At 40.9% G+C, this 22,854-nt stretch overlaps 1 protein-coding gene across 1 annotated transcript in view; it reads left to right on the top strand.

The window, feature by feature from the left end:
• Positions 1-22,854, top strand: part of mctp1a (multiple C2 domains, transmembrane 1a) — an 81,006-nt gene that overhangs the window by 5,707 nt on the left and 52,445 nt on the right. Inside the window, exons 4-11 of the mRNA XM_046035005.1 lie at positions 906-1,048; positions 1,282-1,361; positions 3,276-3,387; positions 6,837-6,875; positions 9,908-10,072; positions 11,599-11,729; positions 12,920-13,106; positions 20,553-20,646. Coding sequence (XP_045890961.1) covers positions 906-1,048; positions 1,282-1,361; positions 3,276-3,387; positions 6,837-6,875; positions 9,908-10,072; positions 11,599-11,729; positions 12,920-13,106; positions 20,553-20,646 — 951 coding nt within the window. The remainder of the gene's footprint in view (positions 1-905; positions 1,049-1,281; positions 1,362-3,275; positions 3,388-6,836; positions 6,876-9,907; positions 10,073-11,598; positions 11,730-12,919; positions 13,107-20,552; positions 20,647-22,854) is intronic.

Here is a 22,854-nt window from a genome sequence, read left to right as displayed (position 1 = left end):
GCGGTAAAAGCCTGGAATAGCATCACAAATGAAGAATGCAACAGTTTGGTGATGTCGATGGGTCGCAGGCTTGAGGCAGTTATTGCAAGCAAAGGTTACGCCACCAAATCTTTAATATTATTTACTTTAAGATTATTTGTTCCATTACTTTTGCTCACCTAAGAATGCTGTGATCTGATATAAACAGTGATATGTCCTAAGTTGGTTAACACATCTAGATGTGGATACCAGGAAATAAAAGCTGAAATTCTGAACTCTTATCTCATACTCATCTTTTGATCTTAAACCCAAATGTCTTCAGTGAACAACAAAAACAAAGAAATTTGCCTTACCGTTCCAATACTTTTAGAGGGGACCGTATTTGTGTGTATTGTAGGCCTAAGTGCTTAGTTGTGTGTTTACATTTATGTATAAAATACTGATAGACTGTGCACTATACTTTGAAATGTTTACAAGCATGCAAGTCCAATACAAGTGCATTAATACCTTAAAAAGAAACTAGTTTTACAGTATTCTTTCATCCCACCAAAATCACCTTGCACTTTAACTGAACAATATAAATGTTAATCCATGGCACCACCTAGTGGTCAAATAGATGCTGTATGGGGCATGCTGCACCAGCTTCAGCATTAAATACTGGTAGTCATATGACCCACCATACAGCATGAGTCACGTAATCTGCCTTATTCTCTCCTTGATTGATTACTCAACTACTAACAGGCAGTTAGTTTGAATTTGAAACTAATGTCAGTAACTATTTTATCACTATCATAATTGTAGATACCAATTGACCAATGACACAAACTGAACAAGGTGACCTGCTTACACTTTTCCTTTATAGAGAGTTAGATAGACAGCATGTACCACCATTTTTATGTATTTCTCTTTGCTTTCTTTCTCTGTAGGGACCAGTGACCCATATGTGAAGTTTAAGATAGCAGGGAAGGAGGTGTTCCGGAGTAAGACCATTCATAAGAACCTCAACCCGGTGTGGGATGAGAGAGTAAGCCTTCTGGTGGAAACCCTGAGGGACCCGCTATATGTCAAGGTACAGCAGATAAGTCCTGGACTGCAAATAGCATCCTGCTGTAAAAAAAATTGCTGTTGTATTTTGGATTGACTGTCAAGTCTCAACGGACGAGTGAACTTAGCTATGCAAGCTTTTTTTTTATGCATGGTATAGTGAATCAATGTGAAAAAATAATGTCATGGGCGGATGACATTTGCAATGTGGTGTTGAGGGTCGCCTGTTGACAGTTGCTGTATATTGTCTCTTTGTAGGTTTTTGACTATGACTTTGGACTTCAAGATGATTTCATGGGCTCGGCATACCTCCACTTGGAGTCACTGGAGCATCAGAGGTATTTGTTTTACTTTTATTACTGCCTTCTTTCCACTGTCACCTTACACAGCAATCTCAATATCAATCTCTTGCCCTCCTGTTAACTAAACTGTCTCCCGAACTCTCTGTCTCCACTAGTTGGATTTGAAGTTCTGTACTAGTAGCTGCATTCCCCCAGCTGATGTGTCAAGAGCAAATATTGATTAGATTAAGGTTTAGGGAGTCCTCTCTCGTGACCCCTATTTTCTTGACACACGCTCCTCTCCAAGTATCTTTCCCTGCTTATGATGCAGTCATTTTAATCAAATATAGTCTGGTCTCCCTCTAGTGGCAGTCTTTGGTTAGCTCACCTCAAACCTCATGAAGCATAACAGGGCAGAATTCCATTTTGATTGCACAGACAATATGAAGAGGAATTTACTTACCAAAAGTCCATTATTTATTTTCTGTCAAGTAGAAATACAGGCATCTGTTAAAGCTGTATCGAGCTTAATTTGTACCATCAATCACTTTGGAGTGGGTGGCACATTTTTCAGTGAGAATTTTGAAGAATCCCTGCACACCCACATAGGTATTTTCAATTACTCTGGCTGATCATACCTAGTCTGGTGGGATATGGATGGGGCTATGCTGGGAATAGGCCAATGAGTGTGACAGGGAGCCAGCGTGCACAATACCAGGACCCTTACACCAAATCAGCTAAATGTAATTGAGCCATTATTCATTTTATTATTTATGCTTTTCCTACTCTGACATGTCAAAATGTTGTCTGCTTAAAATGCCTACTATGTGATGTCTTAGGTGAAAACACCGGTGTGGATGTAGCATGGGTGTGTAGCGCTTTTATTAACAAGAGAAAGCTTTGTGTTCTTAATGCTTTTTCTTTCATTCAAAATGGTGTGGATTAATGATGATTCTTACAGTTTTTTGAAAAGCATTAATCTCCATATTTCCAGTGAGCTATCTTTCCGCAACGTTGGGGTCATCGCTGCTCATCAGAACTGATTAGTCTTCACATTACCTGCTGTGTTTACCAGCATTTCTGATGTAACCCAACACTGAACAGCTCCATAAAACATTCATAACTGTTGCTGTTGCTTAGTGTTAGTGCTTGTATTTAAAGACAGACAATCAGTTTTGGTGGAGGGCGCCCATTTTGTTCACATCTAGATGAGGAATTGTGACTTAAAACAGATCAGAATTGTCAAGAGCAGGTCTAAACTGAGTTAAGCTCACATAAACGTTTGTTAAAGAGTCTGCGCTTGTTAATATTAATTACCCACCTTGATATCCCTATACTAATTACCTGCCTTATGCATGATTCAAGATTGTTAGCAAGGTTGACTGCAACTCACTGAAAACAGAATGGCAGCTAGAAGGAAGAGAGGATGGAGGCAGAATGTGGTAGTCCGCTTGTGGACAGCTTATCTCCATGCTCCACATCGTTGAGTCGGACTTGAGCCAGGGTCAGGCCTGTAGGATATCAGAAGGCCGATTCTTTTTTTCTACCAGACTGTGAGGCCCAACAAAACCATTATGATGACTAATATGATGACTTATTATGACTAAATCTTTTTCAACAAATATGATAAGTAAATCTTTTTTCAGTCCCTTTTTTTTTTTTTTATAATAGAACAACTAAGTGCTAATTTGTTCGTGATTTCAAATGGATTAAACAGAATATTTATTGATGATATATTGAACATTTATTATATTGTTATTGAGGAAAATTATATTGCGATAATTATCATTATTGTTTTATTGCCCAACTTGAACTGACTGAATATGTGTATCCACTCTGTTAAGATGGTGTGATGTGTAATGCATAAATTCAGTTATATAAATGCACTGTATCCATATGAATGAACAGTATTAATGTAAGCACTTACAGTATGAATTTTATGTGAACATTGATTACTGTGCTTCCTTGTAGGACACTGGATGTGACGCTGGACCTGAAGGACCCACAGTATCCTGAACATAACCTGGGCAGCCTTGAACTAGCTGTCATTCTGTCACCGAAGGAGGGAGACATGAGGGATTCTGTAAGAAAACTATTTGAGCCTTCAGTCAGATTACTCCTTCATCTCTCGCTCTTCCTGCACACACTACATTTCCTCCTCATTCTGGGGAATCATTCCTTCCTACCTTATGTAGGATCTATACATCATCTTTGACATGTGACACCAAGATAAGGAATAATATGCCTGACATACCGGAGAAAATAATATATAAATCCTGACCTAAGTTAAGCATAAAAAAAAAAAAAGTTTTATAATTCCTAATCGAAGTTCAGCAACAGTGTTATTCCAGGTCAATGAACTGCTTTTCCCATACATCAGAAGCATGCTGTGTTCAACTGGGGTATGCTGGTTCCTTTCGACCTCAGTTACTGGAATCTCTTCAACTCAGCAAATACATATGCATAAACACAAGTGTAATTAATATGTTCTGTGGAAAAGTTCCATGTTCAAAGAGCACTGGATTCTCTTTCCTAATTATGTTGGCTTGTGCCTCTGCGGACATGCTCAGTGTTTCAGAGTTGCATTTATTTCTGTTCAATTATTTGTTTGGGTAATTGGACCCCTGCATGCTCAATCCGGAACAAGGCAGAGTCATGAGGGAAATATTTTATTCCTTTTGATCTGATGTCTTAATTCTGCTGCTTATTTAGTACTGTAGTTCAGAGAGTCCACATTTGACAGAACAAATAAACTCTATTTAGGTTAAGCATCATTTTGGGTTTCTCCAACTGTGATGAAAATGAGTACAAGGTTATACTAGTACATTCTGGATGACTCGCTCTGTTGCCATCTACTGGTATGGAAGGGTAAGGGAATATACAGAACTTAATCTACTTGTAATGAATCTTCTATTTAACTGCTCATTTGATCTGGTCATTTTATTAATCATGCAGTAACAGTGTTTCTGTATATGAGGATCTGCGTTATATACTGCGTTTTCAAGTTCAGGAGTGTTGGGTTAGCATGAGAGAACTATGTGTTTGTTTGTACACATATAACGTGTCCTCATGTAATTATTATTTTTGTATTTGAAACTTTTACACTAATTATTAGTTTAAGTCACAGAAAAAAGCCAAAGTGCGAGACATGCAGCAAGACCTATTAAAAAATCACCATGTCCATAATTCTCACCCTTATGTCTGTCAGTACAAAAAAGTATTTACTCTTGTGTACTATGAAGTACAATGTTTAAATGTTTTTCAAGGTGATTCTTCGTTATTGGACTCAAAGAAGTCAGAACTTAGCAAACCAAACCAGGAAACAGTTGCTGTTGCGTTTCTTTCATGATGTTTGTGAAAGTATAAAGTATAAACATGATGGTTATACACTGAGAGGCACAAACTGCAGCTACTGTATACATACAGTGGGGAGAACAAGTATTTGATACACTGCTGATTTAGCAGGTTTTCCTACTTACAAAGCATGTAGAGGTCTGTCATTTTTATCATAGGTACATTTCAACTGTGAGAGACGGAATCTAAAACAAAAATCCAGAAAATCACATTGTATGATTATTAAATAATTAATTTGCATTTTATTGCATGACATAAGTATTTGATCACCTACCAACCAGTAAGAATTCCGACTCTAACAAACCTGTTAGTTCTTCTTTAAGAAGCCCTCCTGTTCTCCACTCATTACCTGTATTAACTGCACCTGTTTGAACTCTGTACTGAACCTGAACCTGTATAAAAGACTCTCCACACACTCAATCAAACAGACTCCAACCTCTCCACAATGGTCAAGACCAGAGAGCTGTGTAAGGACATAAGGGATAAAATTGTAGACCTGCACAAGGCTCGAATGGGCTACAGGACAATGACCTGGTCAATGACCTGAAGAGAGCTGGGACCACAGTCTCAAAGAAAACCATTAGTAACACACTACGCCATCATGGATTAAAATCCTGCAGCGCACGCAAGGTCCCCTTGCTCAAGCCAGCGCATGTCCAGGCCCGTCTGAAGTTTGCCAACCATCTGGATGATCAAGAAGAGGAATGGGAGAAGGTCATGTGGTCTGATGAGACAAAAATAGAGCTTTATGGTCTAAACTCCACTCCATAAAGGATGAGAACAACCCCAAGAACACCATTCCAACCATGAAGTATGGAGGTGGAAACATCATTCTTTGGGGGTGTTTTTCTGCAAAGGGGACAGGACGACTGCTCCGTATTGAGCGGAGGATGGATGGGGCCATGTATCGCGAGATCTTGGCCAACAACCTCCTTCCCTCAGTAAGAGCATTGAAGATGGGTCGTAGCTGGGTCTTCCAGCATGACAACGACCCGAAACACACAGCCAGGGCAACTAAGGAGTGGCTCCGTAAGAAGCATCTCAAGGTCCTGGAGTGGCCTAGCCAGTCTCTAGACCTGAACCCAATTGAAAATCTTTGGAGGGAGCTGAAAGTCCGTATTGCCCAGCGACAGCCCCGAAACCTGAAGGATCTGGAGAAGGTCTGTATGAAGGAGTGGGCCAAAATCCCTGCTGCAGTGTGTGCAAACCTGGTCAAGAACTACAGGAAACGTATGATCGCTGTAATTGCAAACAAAGGTTTCTGTACCAAATATTAAGTTCTGCTTTTTCTGATGTATCAAATACTTATGTCATAAAATGCAAATTAATTATTTAAAAATCATACATTGTGATTTTCTGGATTTTGGTTTTAGATTCCGTCTCTCAGGGTTGAAGTGTACCTATGATAAAAATTACAGACCTCTACATGCTTTGTAAGTAGGAAAACCTGCAAAATCAGCAGTGTATCAAATACTTGTTCTCCCCAATGTACATGTTTATCTGTGTGTGTGTGTGTGTCTGCAAATACACCATATGACCAGTAAAAACACTTCTCATACACTTCTTGTTTACTTAAAGGTTTAGTGTGTAATATTTAAGAGGATCTATTGACAGAAATGCATTATAATATACTTGTGTTTTCAGTGGTGTTTAAAGACCTTACATAATGAACAGTAATGTTTTTATTACCTTAGAATGAGTAATTTCTATCTACATACATGGCAGGGTCCTTATATGGATGTCGCCATGTTGCGCCGTTATGTTTCTACAGTACAACTGTTTTACAGAGCGTGTTTCGTCAATATGTTGAATACGTATAAAGAAGAAGGTAGTAGTAGTCGCCTGGTTTGTAAGAAGTAATAAGAAAAGAGAAATTGGAGAAAATGGAGGATCACGCCTATTATTGAGCAGCATAGCTTCTCCTACGTGCCTACAAAGTGAGGGGTGAGCGGTGAGTGAGCCGTTGGTTGCAATTCGCAACCCACTAGATACCACTTAAACTTACACACTGAACCTTTAACTTGCATGAATGACAGCTACCCTTTTCTCTTTTTCTAACCCCCCCCGCGTCAGACCAGGGTGAACATCTTCATACATCATGCCCTTTAACCTCTGACCCTGTAGCTCTAAGGGGGAGACAGTGGGGGCTGCTCTGTAACAGCTTTGTCTCATTTACAGACCATGCTTTTGAGAAGGAACTGGAAACGATCTAGTAAGGTAAACTAAAACAGCATGTAACTCCCCCACCCACAAACGTCCGACCGTGCTGTAACCCCACTACCGACCGCACTGTACCTCACCTATCCTGCACTCTTCACTTGTGTCCTGGTACATGGATGGAGTCTCCCTGGCCCTTTCCCTTCCTCCTTCCTTTTCCTTCTTCCACAGTGGTATTAGCAGTATTTTTTTCTTTATCACTTCTTTAGTTCTCATTGTCACTAGCTTATTTCCTTTCCACAAGCTGCAATATACCACCTGCCATTTACATCACCTCACCTCAGGTGATGTAAACTGTTTTTTTTTATTTATTTATTTTTTTCTTTTAATGCAAGTGCCATTAGCCTAAAGGTAAACTCTACTTACACATATAAAGGCATGTCATCGGTCATATAAAATTACACCAAGGTGGAAGTAATGCATTGCGATTGCTTTGTTTCAACTTGAAACCTATTTAGTGTTTCACTTTCAGAACATTTACAAACTGGCTAACCCTTGAGCCATTTACAGTGAAGTCACTGCATATTTTTCATGACAATTAAAATGATCTATATTGAATTTAGAAGTTAGATTATGCATTGCTTCTGCTCAACTTGAGCCACAATTATAATGTATTCCTGCTGCTTCCACCTTTAAGTTGCACAGTGTATTGCAGCTGCTGTGTGAGAAAATAACGCAAATTATTTGTTTTTAGGGGTTTTAAAAGAGTTCTCTACATCAAAGCAGCTATATGAATGTTTGTTCATTGTTGTCTGTTTGGACTGATTGTACTCTTAGACCCCTTTCCATTAAGTGTAAAACTGTGATGTTCACATTATTTTGAGTTCCCATCTTGCTATACATAAGACTGCTACCTTTTGGTTTAAATTTTTGTGATTCTTGTTGGCTGTCAAGTTGAACAGAAAGCATGCTGGTCGAAGTTCTGCTTCTTGTAATTGGCTCATGCATGAAGCACTTACCTTGAGTTTCAGCAAAATTCAGCCATATTAGTTTCTGGGACCATTTTGTGAACACAACTGGGTTCATTTAAACTTTGTATTTCTCGTTATCGCTTCTATTAAGCCCACATTTCTTATCTCTTCCTGTTTTGGTCAAAAGTTGTCATTGAGAAGGAAACAGGCTGAATCTGGAAACTCAGTTTACTTTAGATCTCCTAATTCGCACCTAGAGGCAACAAATGTTTCCTTAAGTAACAGTGGAAAGTTTGAGATCCACCAAGAGGCACAGATGCACATTTGAAGTGTGCTTGGTCGGAACTGGGCAGACGTCCTGCTGTATCATGCTTCCCCAAACCAAGCCTTTGAAGCCTCCTAACTGGGCCACCCTGCCTGTGACTCGGGAATTAGCTCAAACGCTAACTAACTAACTGCTGTGCTACCCCACCAAAACGGCGCTGCTCCTGAGTGCCTCAATGCCTCCGTTCTCGACTACATATGGTTACACTGTTATTTTTACACAACCACTTTTTAATGAAGCATCTAGGAGTGTTGAACCCACAGTGGAAGATGCAAACTATTCAAGAAGTAGTGTGAGATAATAAATATGAGTCGGACGCATATAAAATCCAGGTCTCTCTAACTTAACCACTAGGCAAAATGCTTATTTTGGCACTTCAAACGTTTTTCTTCTTCCAAAGGGCTGACAAAAGTTGAACCATGTACAAGGCTGTATTAGTTCTTAAACTGAGTGTTAGTATCTTTTATAAGACTTTCAGCCTCCAAACATCTCTGTGCATGATCTCTTTCTTGCTGTGCTCTGGCAGAGGGATGTGGATTCGCCACTCCAAATAGCCCATGGTTTCCTATAACAAGAAATGTGTAGCAACAAAACAAGGAAACAATTAGGATTATGCTTGAGTAGGACATAACCGCGACCTCTCATAATTTGCATACAGTGTGTTAGCAGCAAGTGAACAGGAGAAATGAAAGATGTGGGAGTTGCTGTATGTGAGGTTGGCTGTATTGCAGGGAGCCATTCGCATTGTTTAATGTTTGGAGAATGGAAATTAAGAGGCTCCGTCTCCAGATCAAAGGCCTGCGCTTGCGAGGCAGGGTTTGTTCAGAGTTTAATGAAATTCACCCTCAAAACAAAAGCTATGCTAATAAATTCTCCCGAACGAGGAAGGAGGAGAGGGAAAGGCAGAGAGAGAAGGGGCGAGAGAGAGCGGGGTGTATTTGTTTGACAAATAAATACCCTGCTCTTTGTTTTAGTGAAGGATACTGACATGATTCAAAGAGAGGTTAAATAGGCCTCTAAGTGCTGTGAAAAATGTTGGGGGGGAAAAAACAGACTCAAAATATGGAGAATCATCAATCTGAATTTGCAGCCCTATCATCTTACAGTACAGCCAGATGGAATAAGACATTTCCAGAGTAACGCCATTTCAGTCGTCGGCCTGTTTGGATAATGGGCAGACAATGGATGGATGGTCTATAAATCACTCGTCTCCTTTTTTTTTATCATTTAGAATTTGTACAAAAAAGAACAGACTGACATAATGACATACATTCTTGAGCAGACTGCAATCAATTTGATCTACAGTAGATTTTCAGTAAATACTTTTCATTTTTCCTCAAATGTGAATAAAATGTTGCTGCCAACAGTGATGGTGTTTTTAGCACTCCCAAGAAATTGTTCAAGATTTCAGACTTTCGCTGAATGAATAGTGGGGTACTATGTTTTATAATTTATAGTGATGCTCTGGCATGTCAGTTGAGCTCACAGCTCAGGGGGAAAACGTGGAGAATTATCTCATTTTGTGTTTAAGTGTTATCTTGTGTGTTTTGCCTGCTCAGCTCTGTGTTGTCTTGATCTTTTTGATATCTGTTTTTTTCCTGGTGACTGCGAGTACACAAGCCATAATTCTATTTTCGGGTGAAATAATGCATAATGTGTGTGTTGTGTGTGTTTATTTTGTGGGGTTTTGTGTACATTCTTGTGTATGTATAAATGCACATGTGTGTGGAAATGTTTCTCTCTCTGTGTGTGTGTGTGTGTGTGTGTGTGTGCGCGCGCGTGCGTGCGTGCTGCAGTATCAGAGTATGCGTCTGTCAGATGTACACAGAAAAGCCCAGCTGTGGCGAGGTATAGTCAGCATCAGTCTGATAGAAGGTCGCAGCCTCCAGCCCATGGATGCCAACGGCCTGAGTGACCCTTACGTCAAATTCAGGATGGGGCACCAGAAGTACAAGAGCAAGGTACTCCATGTAACTCTGGATAAGGCTCTTGATTTGTAGCCCTGTGATCAAAGTAAGAAAGAAACCAGACTTGAGACAGGCCTTTTCAGTTATACAATACTTAGTAAATACATACTTTAACCACTTGTGTCTTTGTAGATGGAATATGTTTAATCACTCACAGTATCTCAAAAAAAGTGAGTACAACCAACACATTTTTGTAAATATTTGATTGTCTTTTCATATGACAACACTGTAGAAATGACACTTTACTACAATGTAAACTAGTGAGTGTACAGCTTGTATAACACTGTAAATTTGCTGTCCCCTCAAAATAACAATCACACAGCTATTAATGTCTAAACTGCTGGCAACAAAAGTGAGTACACCCCTAAGTGGGAAAAAAAATTGGGCCCAAAGTGTCAATATTTTGTGTGGCTACCATTATTTTCCAGCACTGCCCTGGAGTTCAACAGAGCTTCACAGGTTGCCACTGGAGTCCTCTTACCTCCTCACCTTGATTGACACCATCTAAACCAAATAAGTTTATCTTTGTCTCATCAGACCACAGGACATGGTTCCAGTAATCCATGTCCTTAGTCTGCTTGTCTTCAGCAAACTGTTTCCGGACCAATTTGATGCAGTGTGCGGCGTATGGTCTGAATAAAAGGAGCAATAACCTCCCCTTTTCCTCAGGAATACTGGCAGCACTCATACTCCTATTTCCCTAAGACAACCTCTGGATATGATGCTGAGCATGGGCACTCAACTTCTTTGGTCGACCATGGCGAGGCCTGTTCAGAGTGGAACCTGTCCTGTTGAACTACTGTATGGTCTTGGCCACCGTGCTGCAGCTCAGTTTCAGGGTCTTGGCAATCTTCTTATAGCCTAGGCTGTCTTTATGTAGAGCAACAATACTTTTTTCAGATCCTCAGAGTGTTCTTTTCCATGAGGTGCCATGTTGAACTTGCAGTGACCAGTATGAGGGAGTGTGAGAGCGATGACACCAAATTTAACACACCTGCTCCCCATTCACACCTGAGACCTTGTAACACTAACAAGTCACATGACAGCGGGGAGAGAAAGCGGCTAATTGAGCTAAATTGGGACATTTTTCTTTAGGCGTGTGCTTTTCTTGCAAACGGTTTAGACATTGATGGCTGTGTGATGTTATTTTGAGGGGATAGCAAATCTACACTGTGATACTGCACAGTCACTACTTTACAATGTAGCAAGGTGTCATTTCTTCAGTGTTGTCACATGAAAATATATAATAATATTTACAAAAATGTTAGGAGTGTACTCACTTTTGTGAGATACTGTAACTTCTTTTTTCCCTTATCTCTTCATTCTTGACTTTACCTAAAGTATATTGGGAAGATGTCATGTTTCCCATTTCTGTGTGCATTTTTACAGAGCTCAGCCCTTTTTATTGTCTTATAAAGCTGAAAAAGTAATGATTGACATGATCTTTAAACTATCTACTACTACTAACTACAATTGAGACACATGGACCATCAATGTATTTCCTTCTGCTGTTTACTCAGACAATTCCCAAAACGCTGAACCCCCAGTGGAGAGAGCAGTTTGACTTCCACCTGTATGATGAGCAGGGAGGCTTCGTGGACATTACAGTCTGGGACAAAGATGCTGGCAAGAAGGATGACTTCATGGGAAGGTACAGTGGTCTTCGTCAGTCTCTCTAGATATGTAACTATCTCAGTCTTTCGTCGCAGTTTATACGTGGAACAGTATACACTGCGACTATTATGCATCTTTGACTTTTAGGACCTCTTCAAAAAGGTTAGGTCTTACATAAAAAGGTTGCACAATGAGGGTATTTCCCATCATTTTTGTTCAAAATTGTACAGATGAACTCAATTTTTACCTCCCGTTCAGTATCCATGAGTATAGCATCCCTGTGCAAATTTGAATTTCCTGAGGAAAAGGGAAGGTTTTCCTAATTTTCAGAATCAGAATGGAGGCACTAGAGGTCATTGCTTAAAAGTCTTTAGCCCAAGAGCAGTTAACTGGAGATATACTATGGGAATACCAGAAAATCAGTTCAGTAAAGTGAAGATGCTCTCAAGTGCCTACTTAAAGTTGTCTGTAGTTGCTTATATCCTGCACACATGACGCTTACTAAGTGTATACTATTATTAGGCTGTTAGACTATTGCTATGCTCCAGTGCAATGTTCGACGTATGATACACTGAACAAAATTATAAACGGAACACTTGTTTTTGCCCCCATTCATCATGAGCTGAACTCAAAGATTTAAGACTTTCTCTATTTACACAAAAGGCCTATTTCTCTCAAACATTGTTCACAAATCTGTCAAAATCTGTGTTAGTGAGCACTTCTACTTTGCCAAGATAATCCATCCACCTCACAGGTGTGGCATATCAAGATGCTGATCAGACAGCATGGTATTGCACAGGTGTGCCTTAGGCTGGCCACAATAAAAGGTCACTCGAAAATGTGCAGTTCCATCCCACAGCACAATGCCACAGATGTCGCAAGTTTTGAAGAAGCGTGCAATTGGCATGCTGTACGCAATTCCTGATGAATGGGGGCAAAAACAAAAGTGTTGCATATATAATTTTGTTCAGTGTATTTGATGAGGTGATAATGGAGTGGAGACTTTGTTTTTATAGGGAAATAAGAGACCACTCTCTGTGTGATTTCTTTAACTTTAGCTAACTATTTTTCACGTTTTCAAAAATGGCTGTACTACCGTTTCTTTAAGTTAATCTTTATTGTCCACCGTATCTTTGCATGGTTTCAGCATAGTCGGCTTGCCCGCAAAATGTACAATACTCTAACTCTATAATTCTGTCTCTATTTGTTTGTGTGTGTGCACTTTAGGTGTACCATCAACCTGTCGCTTTTCGATAAAGAACGCACACACAAGCTCGACCTGCCACTGGAGGAAGGTGAAGGTGTGCTGGTGTTGCTGGTTACACTCACCGCTTCCGCCGCCGTTTCCATCTCAGACCTGTCAGTCAACATGCTGGACGACCCACAAGAGAGACACCAGATCATGCAGAGATATGTGAGTTTATTGAGAGTGGCCTTGTGTTGTGTGAGCACTTCAAAACAGAGTGGTTACAAGCATGGTTGTTGAAATAAATTGAAATAAAAACCACTGATAACACGATCACGCTCAGTGTCCACACTTGGTGAAACACATGAAAACCTTGTGCATGTAATAACGATACGTTTTGTGAATTTTGGGGTGGGTGACATAGGCGTCTCCCCATTAAGAGAGACGCTATGTGCATTTACGCACGGGGCACAGCAGCCTAACTTCATATTTAAATCTCCTGACACGCCAACAGGATCAGTCAGAATCTAATGTTAATTTATGTTCTGCAGCAGTTGTCCTCCTGATCAATCTCTGTCTAAATTTTTTTTAGAAGCTAAAAGTAGAATTATGTTTCCTCTGTAGAGTTTCCTCTGTGTGTCCTGTCAGGTTTATGACTATAGTTTTTAGTTTTGCTGCATAAATGTCCCACAGTATTTCTTGTGATATTACTGTGCCCATGGAAACGTTTAAAATGACTGACAGCAGCATCTCTAATCAATAAAGTAAACCATTAAAGAAAACACTCATCAGTACAATAAAGAAATCACCTTGAAAGTTAAAAGTACTGGTAGAGGTGGGATAAATCTGAGAAAATCACTTGAGATTAGGGATGCAGTGATTTCCGGGTTTCACTATTAACCGGGCTTTAAAACGTCACGGTTAATTAATCGTAAAGGCTCCGCTATACTGAGTGTTTCTGTTGCAGGGAAAGGAACTGTTGCAACTTGCACAGAATGGGGGAAAAAAAAAAGTTACACGAGCGGTGCACCAGCTTAAAGTGCCAGGCTTATCAGAGACATGGAGGCTACTAATGTACACTGGCTAAACTCTGGCAGAGGGACCAAACCAACCTCATCTCACAGGTTGGACCAAACTGTGAAGCTTTATTTCCACCAAAGAAACGGCTGAACTCAGCAGTGTGGGAGCATTTCGGGTACAACAGGGTGTTACTGAAGATGACGGATCACCTGTTCAAAAACTTGCCATTAAAACGTTGCTGCTAAAGGAGCGAAAATCTATATCAAACTTGATGCAACACCTGTGGGCATCTGACTATAATCGTACCAACAAAATCTGTAATCGTTGCATCCCTAGTTTAGATGAGACAATGAGATATTGTCGCAGCCGATCCGCATCACACCAGTGTAGCTCCCATAATCATGACAAAACACTGCAAACAGCTGCTGACGTCATATTATTAGGCTGTAATATCAACCAGAGCATTCAGCACTGACCTGCTGTATGTAATGCTGTCATATAGAAACAGTAGTGTCCATTATGTAGTCTGCACGTCATTTGCACACTGTGTTCCTCCCTGTCAATAGGGGGTGCTGCAGCACCCTCTGCCCCTTTCCTGCGTGCTTGTGTGACATGCGTCAACACGTCCAAGTTGCAAAGACAAGGAAAAGTATTGCTTCTTTTGTGTCATCAGACTGATGTCAGACTGTGTCAAACAACTCCCTCATCAGACTTCTGCGTGTTCTAAAGCCACAATTTATTCACATTTTATGAAGAATATTACTTTTACATCAACAAGTATCTTTTTTCACAAGCTAATGTGCTGAGATTTGATATAAGCTGTGGTGTGAAGCTGCGTAGAAGAAGTGGAGAGAGCAGAGGAGTGGGTGAAGAGGGAGATTCACAAAAGGAAAGGGAGGAAGAAACAGGGGAAGAGAGATCACAATTCTCTCACAGGCTCTACTGAGACTTACTATTTGGAAAGGATGGAGGCTCACATCGCTAATTTGTTTCTGTTGCTATGATTCACATCACACGTATTGTGCAGTATTTGCATTAGCATCATGCATCGAGTTGTTTATATTATTTTTGTGATTAATGCATGTGGGCTCATTTATTAATGTGTAAAATGTCTTGGCTTGTCAGCCAGTTGTCATTGATTTGAGCATATTATTAGAGAGAGAGAGAAAGAAAGCGAGAGCCCTGTGGCCCCATCTGCATCAGAGGCCCTCCACTCAACACAATGGTTTCAGCCTATGTCTTTGTCTTAGCCTAGTTAACCCTTCACACCCTGTCATCCTCACTCTATGCTACAAAGAGACACTCACACACAACTCACACACTTTCAGTAGATTTAATTGACTGACAGCCTTGACATGGGACATTTTTCTGCACAGAACAGAATGCTGTGTGGTGTGATCACTCAATGCTGCAGCCATATTTGTTTTCAGTCATAACTTATTTCAGTAGAAAATGTGAGATTTGTTCACTTTTTTTGTGTCATTTAGGACTTGATAACAAAAAACAGATACAACATTTGTTTAATCATTATTGCAGCTATTACATTTAATTGTCTAAGAGAGTTTTGGAACACATTGTCCCATGAGTACCACTTAGTTGCGTGTTCTTTTATGTGCGGGTGTGTTTAAATACTGTATGGTGACTAGCTGTGTGTGTCTGAGATAATAGGATGTGTTCTAATTTCAGTTAACCGTACGTCCCAGCCGGTATATGTTTGCGTTGTTCGGTGTGTGCATAAGCACCAGCGGTGAGGCTCCACAGGCCGAACACGGGTGCCACGACCTACATAACCGTGGCGGTGCCTTATTGGCTAGCCACAGGAGGTTGGCCACTCTGCTTTCTCCGCGCTGCAGCAACCACCCGAGGTCAGAGGGGGGAGCTCTAGGACTGAGACACACACACGCTGTGCGTCTCCTCACAGCCACAAAATGAGGATGGGGAGCTTGAGAGGGTGTGTGTGTGTGTGAGTGTGTGTAATAGGGGGCGAGAGGTAAAGGATGAGGGTTGCACCGGGAAGGGAAGGCGTGTAAAATGAAAAGAAAAAGCTATTTCACCTCTCTCACAACTCGTGCAGACCCCGTTTTTCTGCTCGGCTGAAGGCGAGACATTTTCCTTCCTTCGCTTACCTCTTTTCCTGCCTCCTCTCTCCCGCACTCCCCATCTCTGTCCTGCTCTCCCGGCAGCCTCGGCTCTTTGTCTGTCGCCGCTGTGGCCTTCCTGTTAGATGAAGGGATGAAGAGATAGAGGGTGGAGGAAGGTGGGGGGTTGCAGATGTAGGGGTACAGTGAGGTCGGTTAGAAGACTTGAATGGTCTCTACCTATTAACATATTCCTTTTCCCCAGACTGGCCGTCTTTCAGTTGGAGAATTTAATAAAGATGTACCTTATCAAAGAGCTCTGATAAGACCAAGTACCACCACTAATACATAACAGTGCTGCTCAGAGCCCACTAATCTGCCCTGTGTGTGTGTGCATGCATGTATAGGTGTATGTTATTATGCTTGGGCACATTTTTACAGACTGCTATTATCAGCTTGAAATCAGCTGTCGAGCACAAGCCTGCACAAAGCATCCACTACTGCTAATCACAAACAGGCACACACATACAGACACATGCAAAAACAGTACCTTACTGCATCAGCTGTCTAATAAAAAAGAAGGGGGTTGGCGGAGCAATACAAGTAGCATGCTGTCATCATCACAGCTTTAAAGAGCAGATACCTTCACAAATGAGAATGAGGAAGACGCAGCAATGGAAATCTTTTGCTCTTCCCAGCCTTCAGTAGTGTACCCCACCCCGCTCATCATGAAAATACACACATCGGATTACTTTAAGGCGGTGTGTAGCAATGGCTTGCAAAGTGTGGATATTGTATAAAAAACACGTACATGCGTGCACACTTTAATAACCTGAATCTCTAAGAAGACGGAACTGATTTTAAATCCTGATTCCCTCCTAGATATGTCCTTGTCACTTTGTCTCACACACATGCGCCTATACACACACCACGCCTTTTGTGGTCAAAATGAGGTCACTACTGTATTTGGCAGGTGTTTTTTCCTCATCCCAATCTGTGGCCATTGACGAAAGAAGATAATAGACACCTGAGTGCTGGGATCTGATGCTAGCGTAGAGCTCATTAATGTCTCTCTCATAGCCGTTCTGAATTGTGACTTCTTTGTGCGTGTGTGTGTGTGTGTGTGTGTGTATGCCTGCCAGGTTTGTGACTGCCTCTGTATACTTGCATGTAGCGCATGTATGTGTCTGAATGAGTACACATGATTTTTTGAACGGCAGAGCTATGAGAGAGATGCAACACAATGCAATACACTTAGTGACAACTGCCTTAGATGTACTATTGCTCATGGTAACCTTTCCTTCATCCTTAATTACTGTTTCCCAGAAGTAGAGAGGGACAGAGAAAGAGAGGGAAAAAGAGAGGAAGAGATTTATGCATTATGACGGCAAAGGAGCACACACACTAATGGCTCTTAATGGGCCTAAGGTGGCCGCAAGATGGGTGGATGAGATGAGGAGGACATGATGACCTCCGCTGAAGTGGTGGCAATTCACCACCCACCACCATGTATGTGTGTGTGTGCGCGCGCACACACACACACACACACACCCCTGCAGTACCTCTCCCACCCACTCTGGTGCACTACACTAAGGTGAAGAGAAAGGACACAACCTGGACAGGAAGTGAGATAAGGGGCTGCAGTAAAGTGTGGGACGGGCGGAGGGCAAGCTTTGACAGTGGATCTTGACACACAGTAATACTGAGTTGATAAACAGGAGTGGGAAGTGGAGGAAGTTGTTAGCATTTGGTTTGTGTTTGAGCATTTCACTTGATTAAATGTCCCTTTTAACTGCACAGCTGCTGGGCAGATGCTTTGTGTGTGTCTGTGTGTGAAATGTTACATGGAGCGCTGATGAAAGGTGACACGATGCAAAGATGACAGCGAGTCATAAGCCTATGCCGGGGCTGATTCATTTGTGTTTGTGTGTCTGAGTGTGACAGAGACGGGAAGAAGATGTCACAGTGACAAGATGTCATTCACAGACAGGGTGGGGGTTTGTTTCATGAAAGCCAACTCTGTCCTTACATTTTTCTCCTCTCTTCATCCCTGCCTTTCATCTCCTCCTCATCCCCATCATTCCACCTGCATGCTGATGGGGGCGTGGGGAGACTCATATGAGGCGGTGGGGGTTGGTCTCTTTTTCTCTACCTGTCTGTCTGTCTGTCTGTGTACTCCATCATTTGCTGTCTATCTTTCTGATGAGGATTTGAATCTTTGTGGAGGATGGGTGTCTTCTCTCTACCAATCATGGATTGAGGCTGAACTCTGTCCCCTCAGGGAGCCTGTATGGTTGGAGGAAGGGATGGACTGTGGATGATGGGTTGGGCGGGGTGAAAAAAATATCTCTGTATCCATACATTAAAGAAATTTCTCATTTTTGTCATTCAGTCTCTGTTCTGTTGTGTGTATCTGTGTATCAATATGAAATTACAATACTATTGTCTTTTTGGTACAATACCAAAATATGGTACTTTGTTGATACTATACTTCAGTCCATATAAAAATGTTTTCCTACTTTTTTTCATTTAACAAGAGAAGCCAAACTTGTTAAATGTCCAAACACCAGCAGCTATACAAGAACTTTGCCTAAACAAAATACTGTGCAAAGTTGGCAAATTTTTATTTATTATTTCAGTCTGAATAAACAAGTAAACATGATTACAAAACTGACCAATAAAATACGGTCTCTACTGGTGAAATGAAGTGATGTGAGTCTGTAAATATCTGACTGAATAATAAGACATTTGATCTAGCTCTCAATCTAGATTATAATATTCATTGCTACAGTTGCATTTTGGCCAGTACCAAAAAAGTATTGGCGTTAAATTCCCAGGTAGGCGCTTGGCATCACGGCGTGTTCTACTGTTGAACACTATCACACTAACTAGTCAGGCTTTAGTTTGCCCTCGTCTCTTGCCTTCCGCATGCCCTCTCTCTGACTCTTTTTCTCTCTGTGTCTTGCTTTTTGGCTGCTCCCCAATAATCACAACAAGCAGCTGTATCTTCAGAGAAATCGTGCCTTAAAATTGAGAGTTGTCCCCTCTCTCTCTCTGTATGTCTCTCTTCCTTTCTCTTTCACACACTCTTTCCCCCTCTTTCTTTCACACTCTCTCCCCTCTCATCTCCTTTAGAGAGCTTTTGGACAATGATATCGCTGGAAACAGGCAGAGTCTGACAGAGTTGGTAATAATGAATTAAGTCTGTAGCCTGGCCCTGACTCTGAAATTTAAATTATAATTACTCCTGTGGGGATGGAAGGGGTTATTGCCAGAGAGAGAGAAATAAATTGAAGTGAAGTGCATTTCCACTCTGCTTTTAAGACACGCCGACATGCTACTCAATTTGGCCTCAGTGTAGGTTTTCTATGCATGTGTTTATACCTGAGTATTTGGGTGTGAACAAAAGCATGAGTTTATGATTGTGTGTGTGTGTCTCTCAGTGTGTCCCTCATGCCTCATGGCACAGCCGTTGATCTCCACAGGTCTCCCTTTATTCGGCAGATTTACAGACTAGATTTTATGCAGTGATCATTCTTTCTCTTGGTTGTTAAAACCTTGTGCGCAAAGTATTTCCCTTCTAACTTCAGATAATCACAGGGCCTCATGGCATCTCTTGACTGTGTATGTAAATGAGGCGAGTGTGTATGTGTGTGTAAGGCAGTGTGCTTGACTTTTTGTTTTACAGTTGAAGTGTTTATCGTGAATGTTGCTGTGTTTTGTTTAGTCTTTCTTCTTCTGCTGATACTAACGCTGCTATTCACACAACCTCTTAACACCTCTCTTAAACACAACACTGTGAGGAAGCAATTCATGTTGTGACTAAAAAAGTAAATACCAGCCAGCTTTTTCAGTTGAATTACCTAGACTGACACTGGTCTATGGAGCAAATCAGCTTTGGGTTTAAAAAACTGACAATTCATACAATAATTGCAATTTGTTAAAGAGGAGAAAGGATGTTCAAATCACACAAACATTTTCTGGCACATCAGTTTTCAAACTCAGGTCTGAAACTGAGGTTTCACACTCTCCTCAAAGTCGATATACAAAACAATATAAAAAACACTGCTTTTCACTAAAACGCAGTAGGGAACTCTTTTCTTTGTAACTAATTCATTTTTAAGGGAAAAGTTAATGGAAAAGTAGTTTATAAGATGTCAGAAATAGGTATAATGCTGAAATCTATTTGGTTTATTTACTTTTTGTGATGATGTTCTACTTAACGTGTTAGTGTTAAACGTGCTCTATTATAACTCCTATTTGTTCTACTTTTATCTGTGTACTGTTTTTATTCGCTGTAACCTATTAACAATATATGTCTGCATGGCTCATTCTTTACTAAAATCAATTCCTTTAAACATTTTAAACAGCTTTTCAGTGAAATTCAGTTTGTCCATTTGTACTCCATTAGACTCAACTATAAATGCCAGATCTACATTTTCAAATAAGGACTGTTAAGGGACATATTTTACCCTTTCCTCTCTTAATGAAATGTCAGGCTATTGAACTGCCTTTCTCTTCAATGCTAATTTTCTGTCCACTTTGACCTTTCACCCCTGTTCTTGTGATGTTTCAGAATCTGTGGAGGTCATTCCATAACCTGAAAGATGTCGGTGTGGTGCAGGTAAAGGTCATCAGGGCTGAGGGACTGATGGCAGCAGATGTCACAGGTAAGACAATGACCTTAAGTCCGAACAACCACACTATAACCTTGTGAAAAGTTATTCTCTTAATTTTTCTCACATATTCATGCACTTCAAAATAATTTAAAACATTTTTGCTGTTGTTTTGCAGTTTCTGTTGATACTTTAGTATGAGAGTGAGCACTGATAGGTAACGCTATCAATTACAAGAGGTTTTTTTTTTTTTTGGCTTTTGCTTGAGTTTTGCATCTAGACATTGAACAATTTCTGAGGCACATTTTCCTCCACCAGCAATCTGCCATAAATCTAGCCAAAGATAAAGTTCGGGTGTAATTTTGGTTTAAGGGATGATCCTCTGCGAGAATCCTCAGAGTGTTAAAGTTTGCTTTTGTGCAGGACGCTAAATTTGTCTCTGCATTTTTAGAAAAGATGCAGGCTGCTCATTTGAATAATAGAGAAAAAGTACATATTTGAACCAACAAATCTCTCTCCCTCCTCCTCCCTCCTCTTGCTCTTTCTCTGCCTGCTCTCTCTGAATCCTCCATTCTCCATTAATTCTTACTTTTAATTAGGTCTACAGTGGACAGGCCTAGTTCTTCACTCTGTATTATCTAGTAGAGAGAGAAGGGGGTGTGTGTGTGTGTGTGTGTGTGTGAATGAGAGTCTAGAGTTTTTCTCCATTTGAATCAGCCACAGTCCCATTAGCCAATACAGAGTGGAGCTGGTTGATTTGGGTTATTGCGTGGAGCGACCGGAGCAGCCGGAGTGCAGGGCTAATGGCTCTCTGGCTCTTGTATTTCACTTGGAGCAGAAATATGCTCTGTGACCTCGTTGTAGAGCTCATCATTCAGTCTGAGCTTCATGGATCCTGCTGGAAAAAAAAAGAAAAGAAATGAGTAAAACTGTGGAACTATAAAGTCTACTGGTTTGTTTGCCTTTCCCAATTTGACATGGTCATAGAAAACATGTTGGATTTCTGAACAGTGTCCTTCCGGCCTGTAGTGATTTATATTGCTACGGGCTTACCTCACAGTAAAAGTGAAGCATGTCTTGTGGTGTAAAACAGAGCGCACATTTTACATAAAACTACTAAGACTGAATACAACATGCTTTTTGGAGGTGGTTTTAAGATGCCAACATTTGCATTAGTTTGTGACTAGTTTGTTAGTTTTTATTTAAAATGGGAACAGTTTAATTTGTGTGTTTCACATGGAAAACTACTAAAGGGACTATATTCACAAAAAACAAGCATTGGCTTTGGTTTCACACATAATGTTGTTGTTATAGCCAAAGCTATCTCAAATTTAGACAGTCCAATATGTAACCTTATTTGAATTCATACATTCTTGCAAGCACAAAGGAAATGTATTTCTTCTGTCACCCCGAAATGCTTTCTTTCAGCCAGTCTACAAACCCTACAAAGATAGACACAGTTAGAAACAGATAACAGACAGGCAAAGGGGTTGTTTCTAGATGGCTTATTCTTGTTTTTAGTCTGACGTACGTGTGTGTGTGTGTGTGTGTGTGTCACTGACAGAAACAATAGCTGTGTAAGAGCGGCCTAAGAGCCCTCACCGCATGAACACCCTATTTTAACAGCCCCGACCAAGAGAGGGTCAGGAGCAAGGTGAGAGAGAAACAGACGGACAGACAAACAGGCGGGGGGGGGGTCAGCGAGATTGAAAGAGTTCACCATCTCTCTCCCATTCATGCTGCCTTTCTCCTCTCCTGTCGTTTCCCCTCCTCCTCCTCCTCCTCCTGTCTCTCCCCTCTCTGGCCATCTCTATCTCTAATTGAAGTGTTTTTGTGGAGTAGCTCCTCTCCAGCCCGAGTAGGATAACTGAAAATAGTCTCTAAAACCAACAATCCCTTTTGTCTGCCAGCTCTTGTCCCTATGAGTGGATGCTATACTGTTAGAACATTTTAATAATAACACACACGGAAACACACATGCACGCACACAGTTCTGTTTCCATCTCTTTCAGGGACAATACATTGACACAATCATTCCCTGGAGAACCATAACCATTAATTGTCTAAACCTAAACCTAGCCGGAAACCAAGTCCTTACCCTAAAATTGAATGAATTACATTATGGGAACTTTAATTTTTTCTTCATAAGGAATGCGAGTCCCAACAATGTGACTGTCTAAACAGATTCATGTCCCCACAAAATTAGTAATTCACACACACACACACACACACACACACACACACACACACACACACACACAC

The sequence above is a fragment of the Micropterus dolomieu genome, linkage group LG21 (assembly GCF_021292245.1).
Source record: "Micropterus dolomieu isolate WLL.071019.BEF.003 ecotype Adirondacks linkage group LG21, ASM2129224v1, whole genome shotgun sequence".
NCBI lineage: Eukaryota > Metazoa > Chordata > Actinopteri > Centrarchiformes > Centrarchidae > Micropterus > Micropterus dolomieu.
The sequence above is the reverse complement of the archived record's forward strand: the minus strand, read 5'-3'. Positions and strand labels throughout refer to the sequence as shown.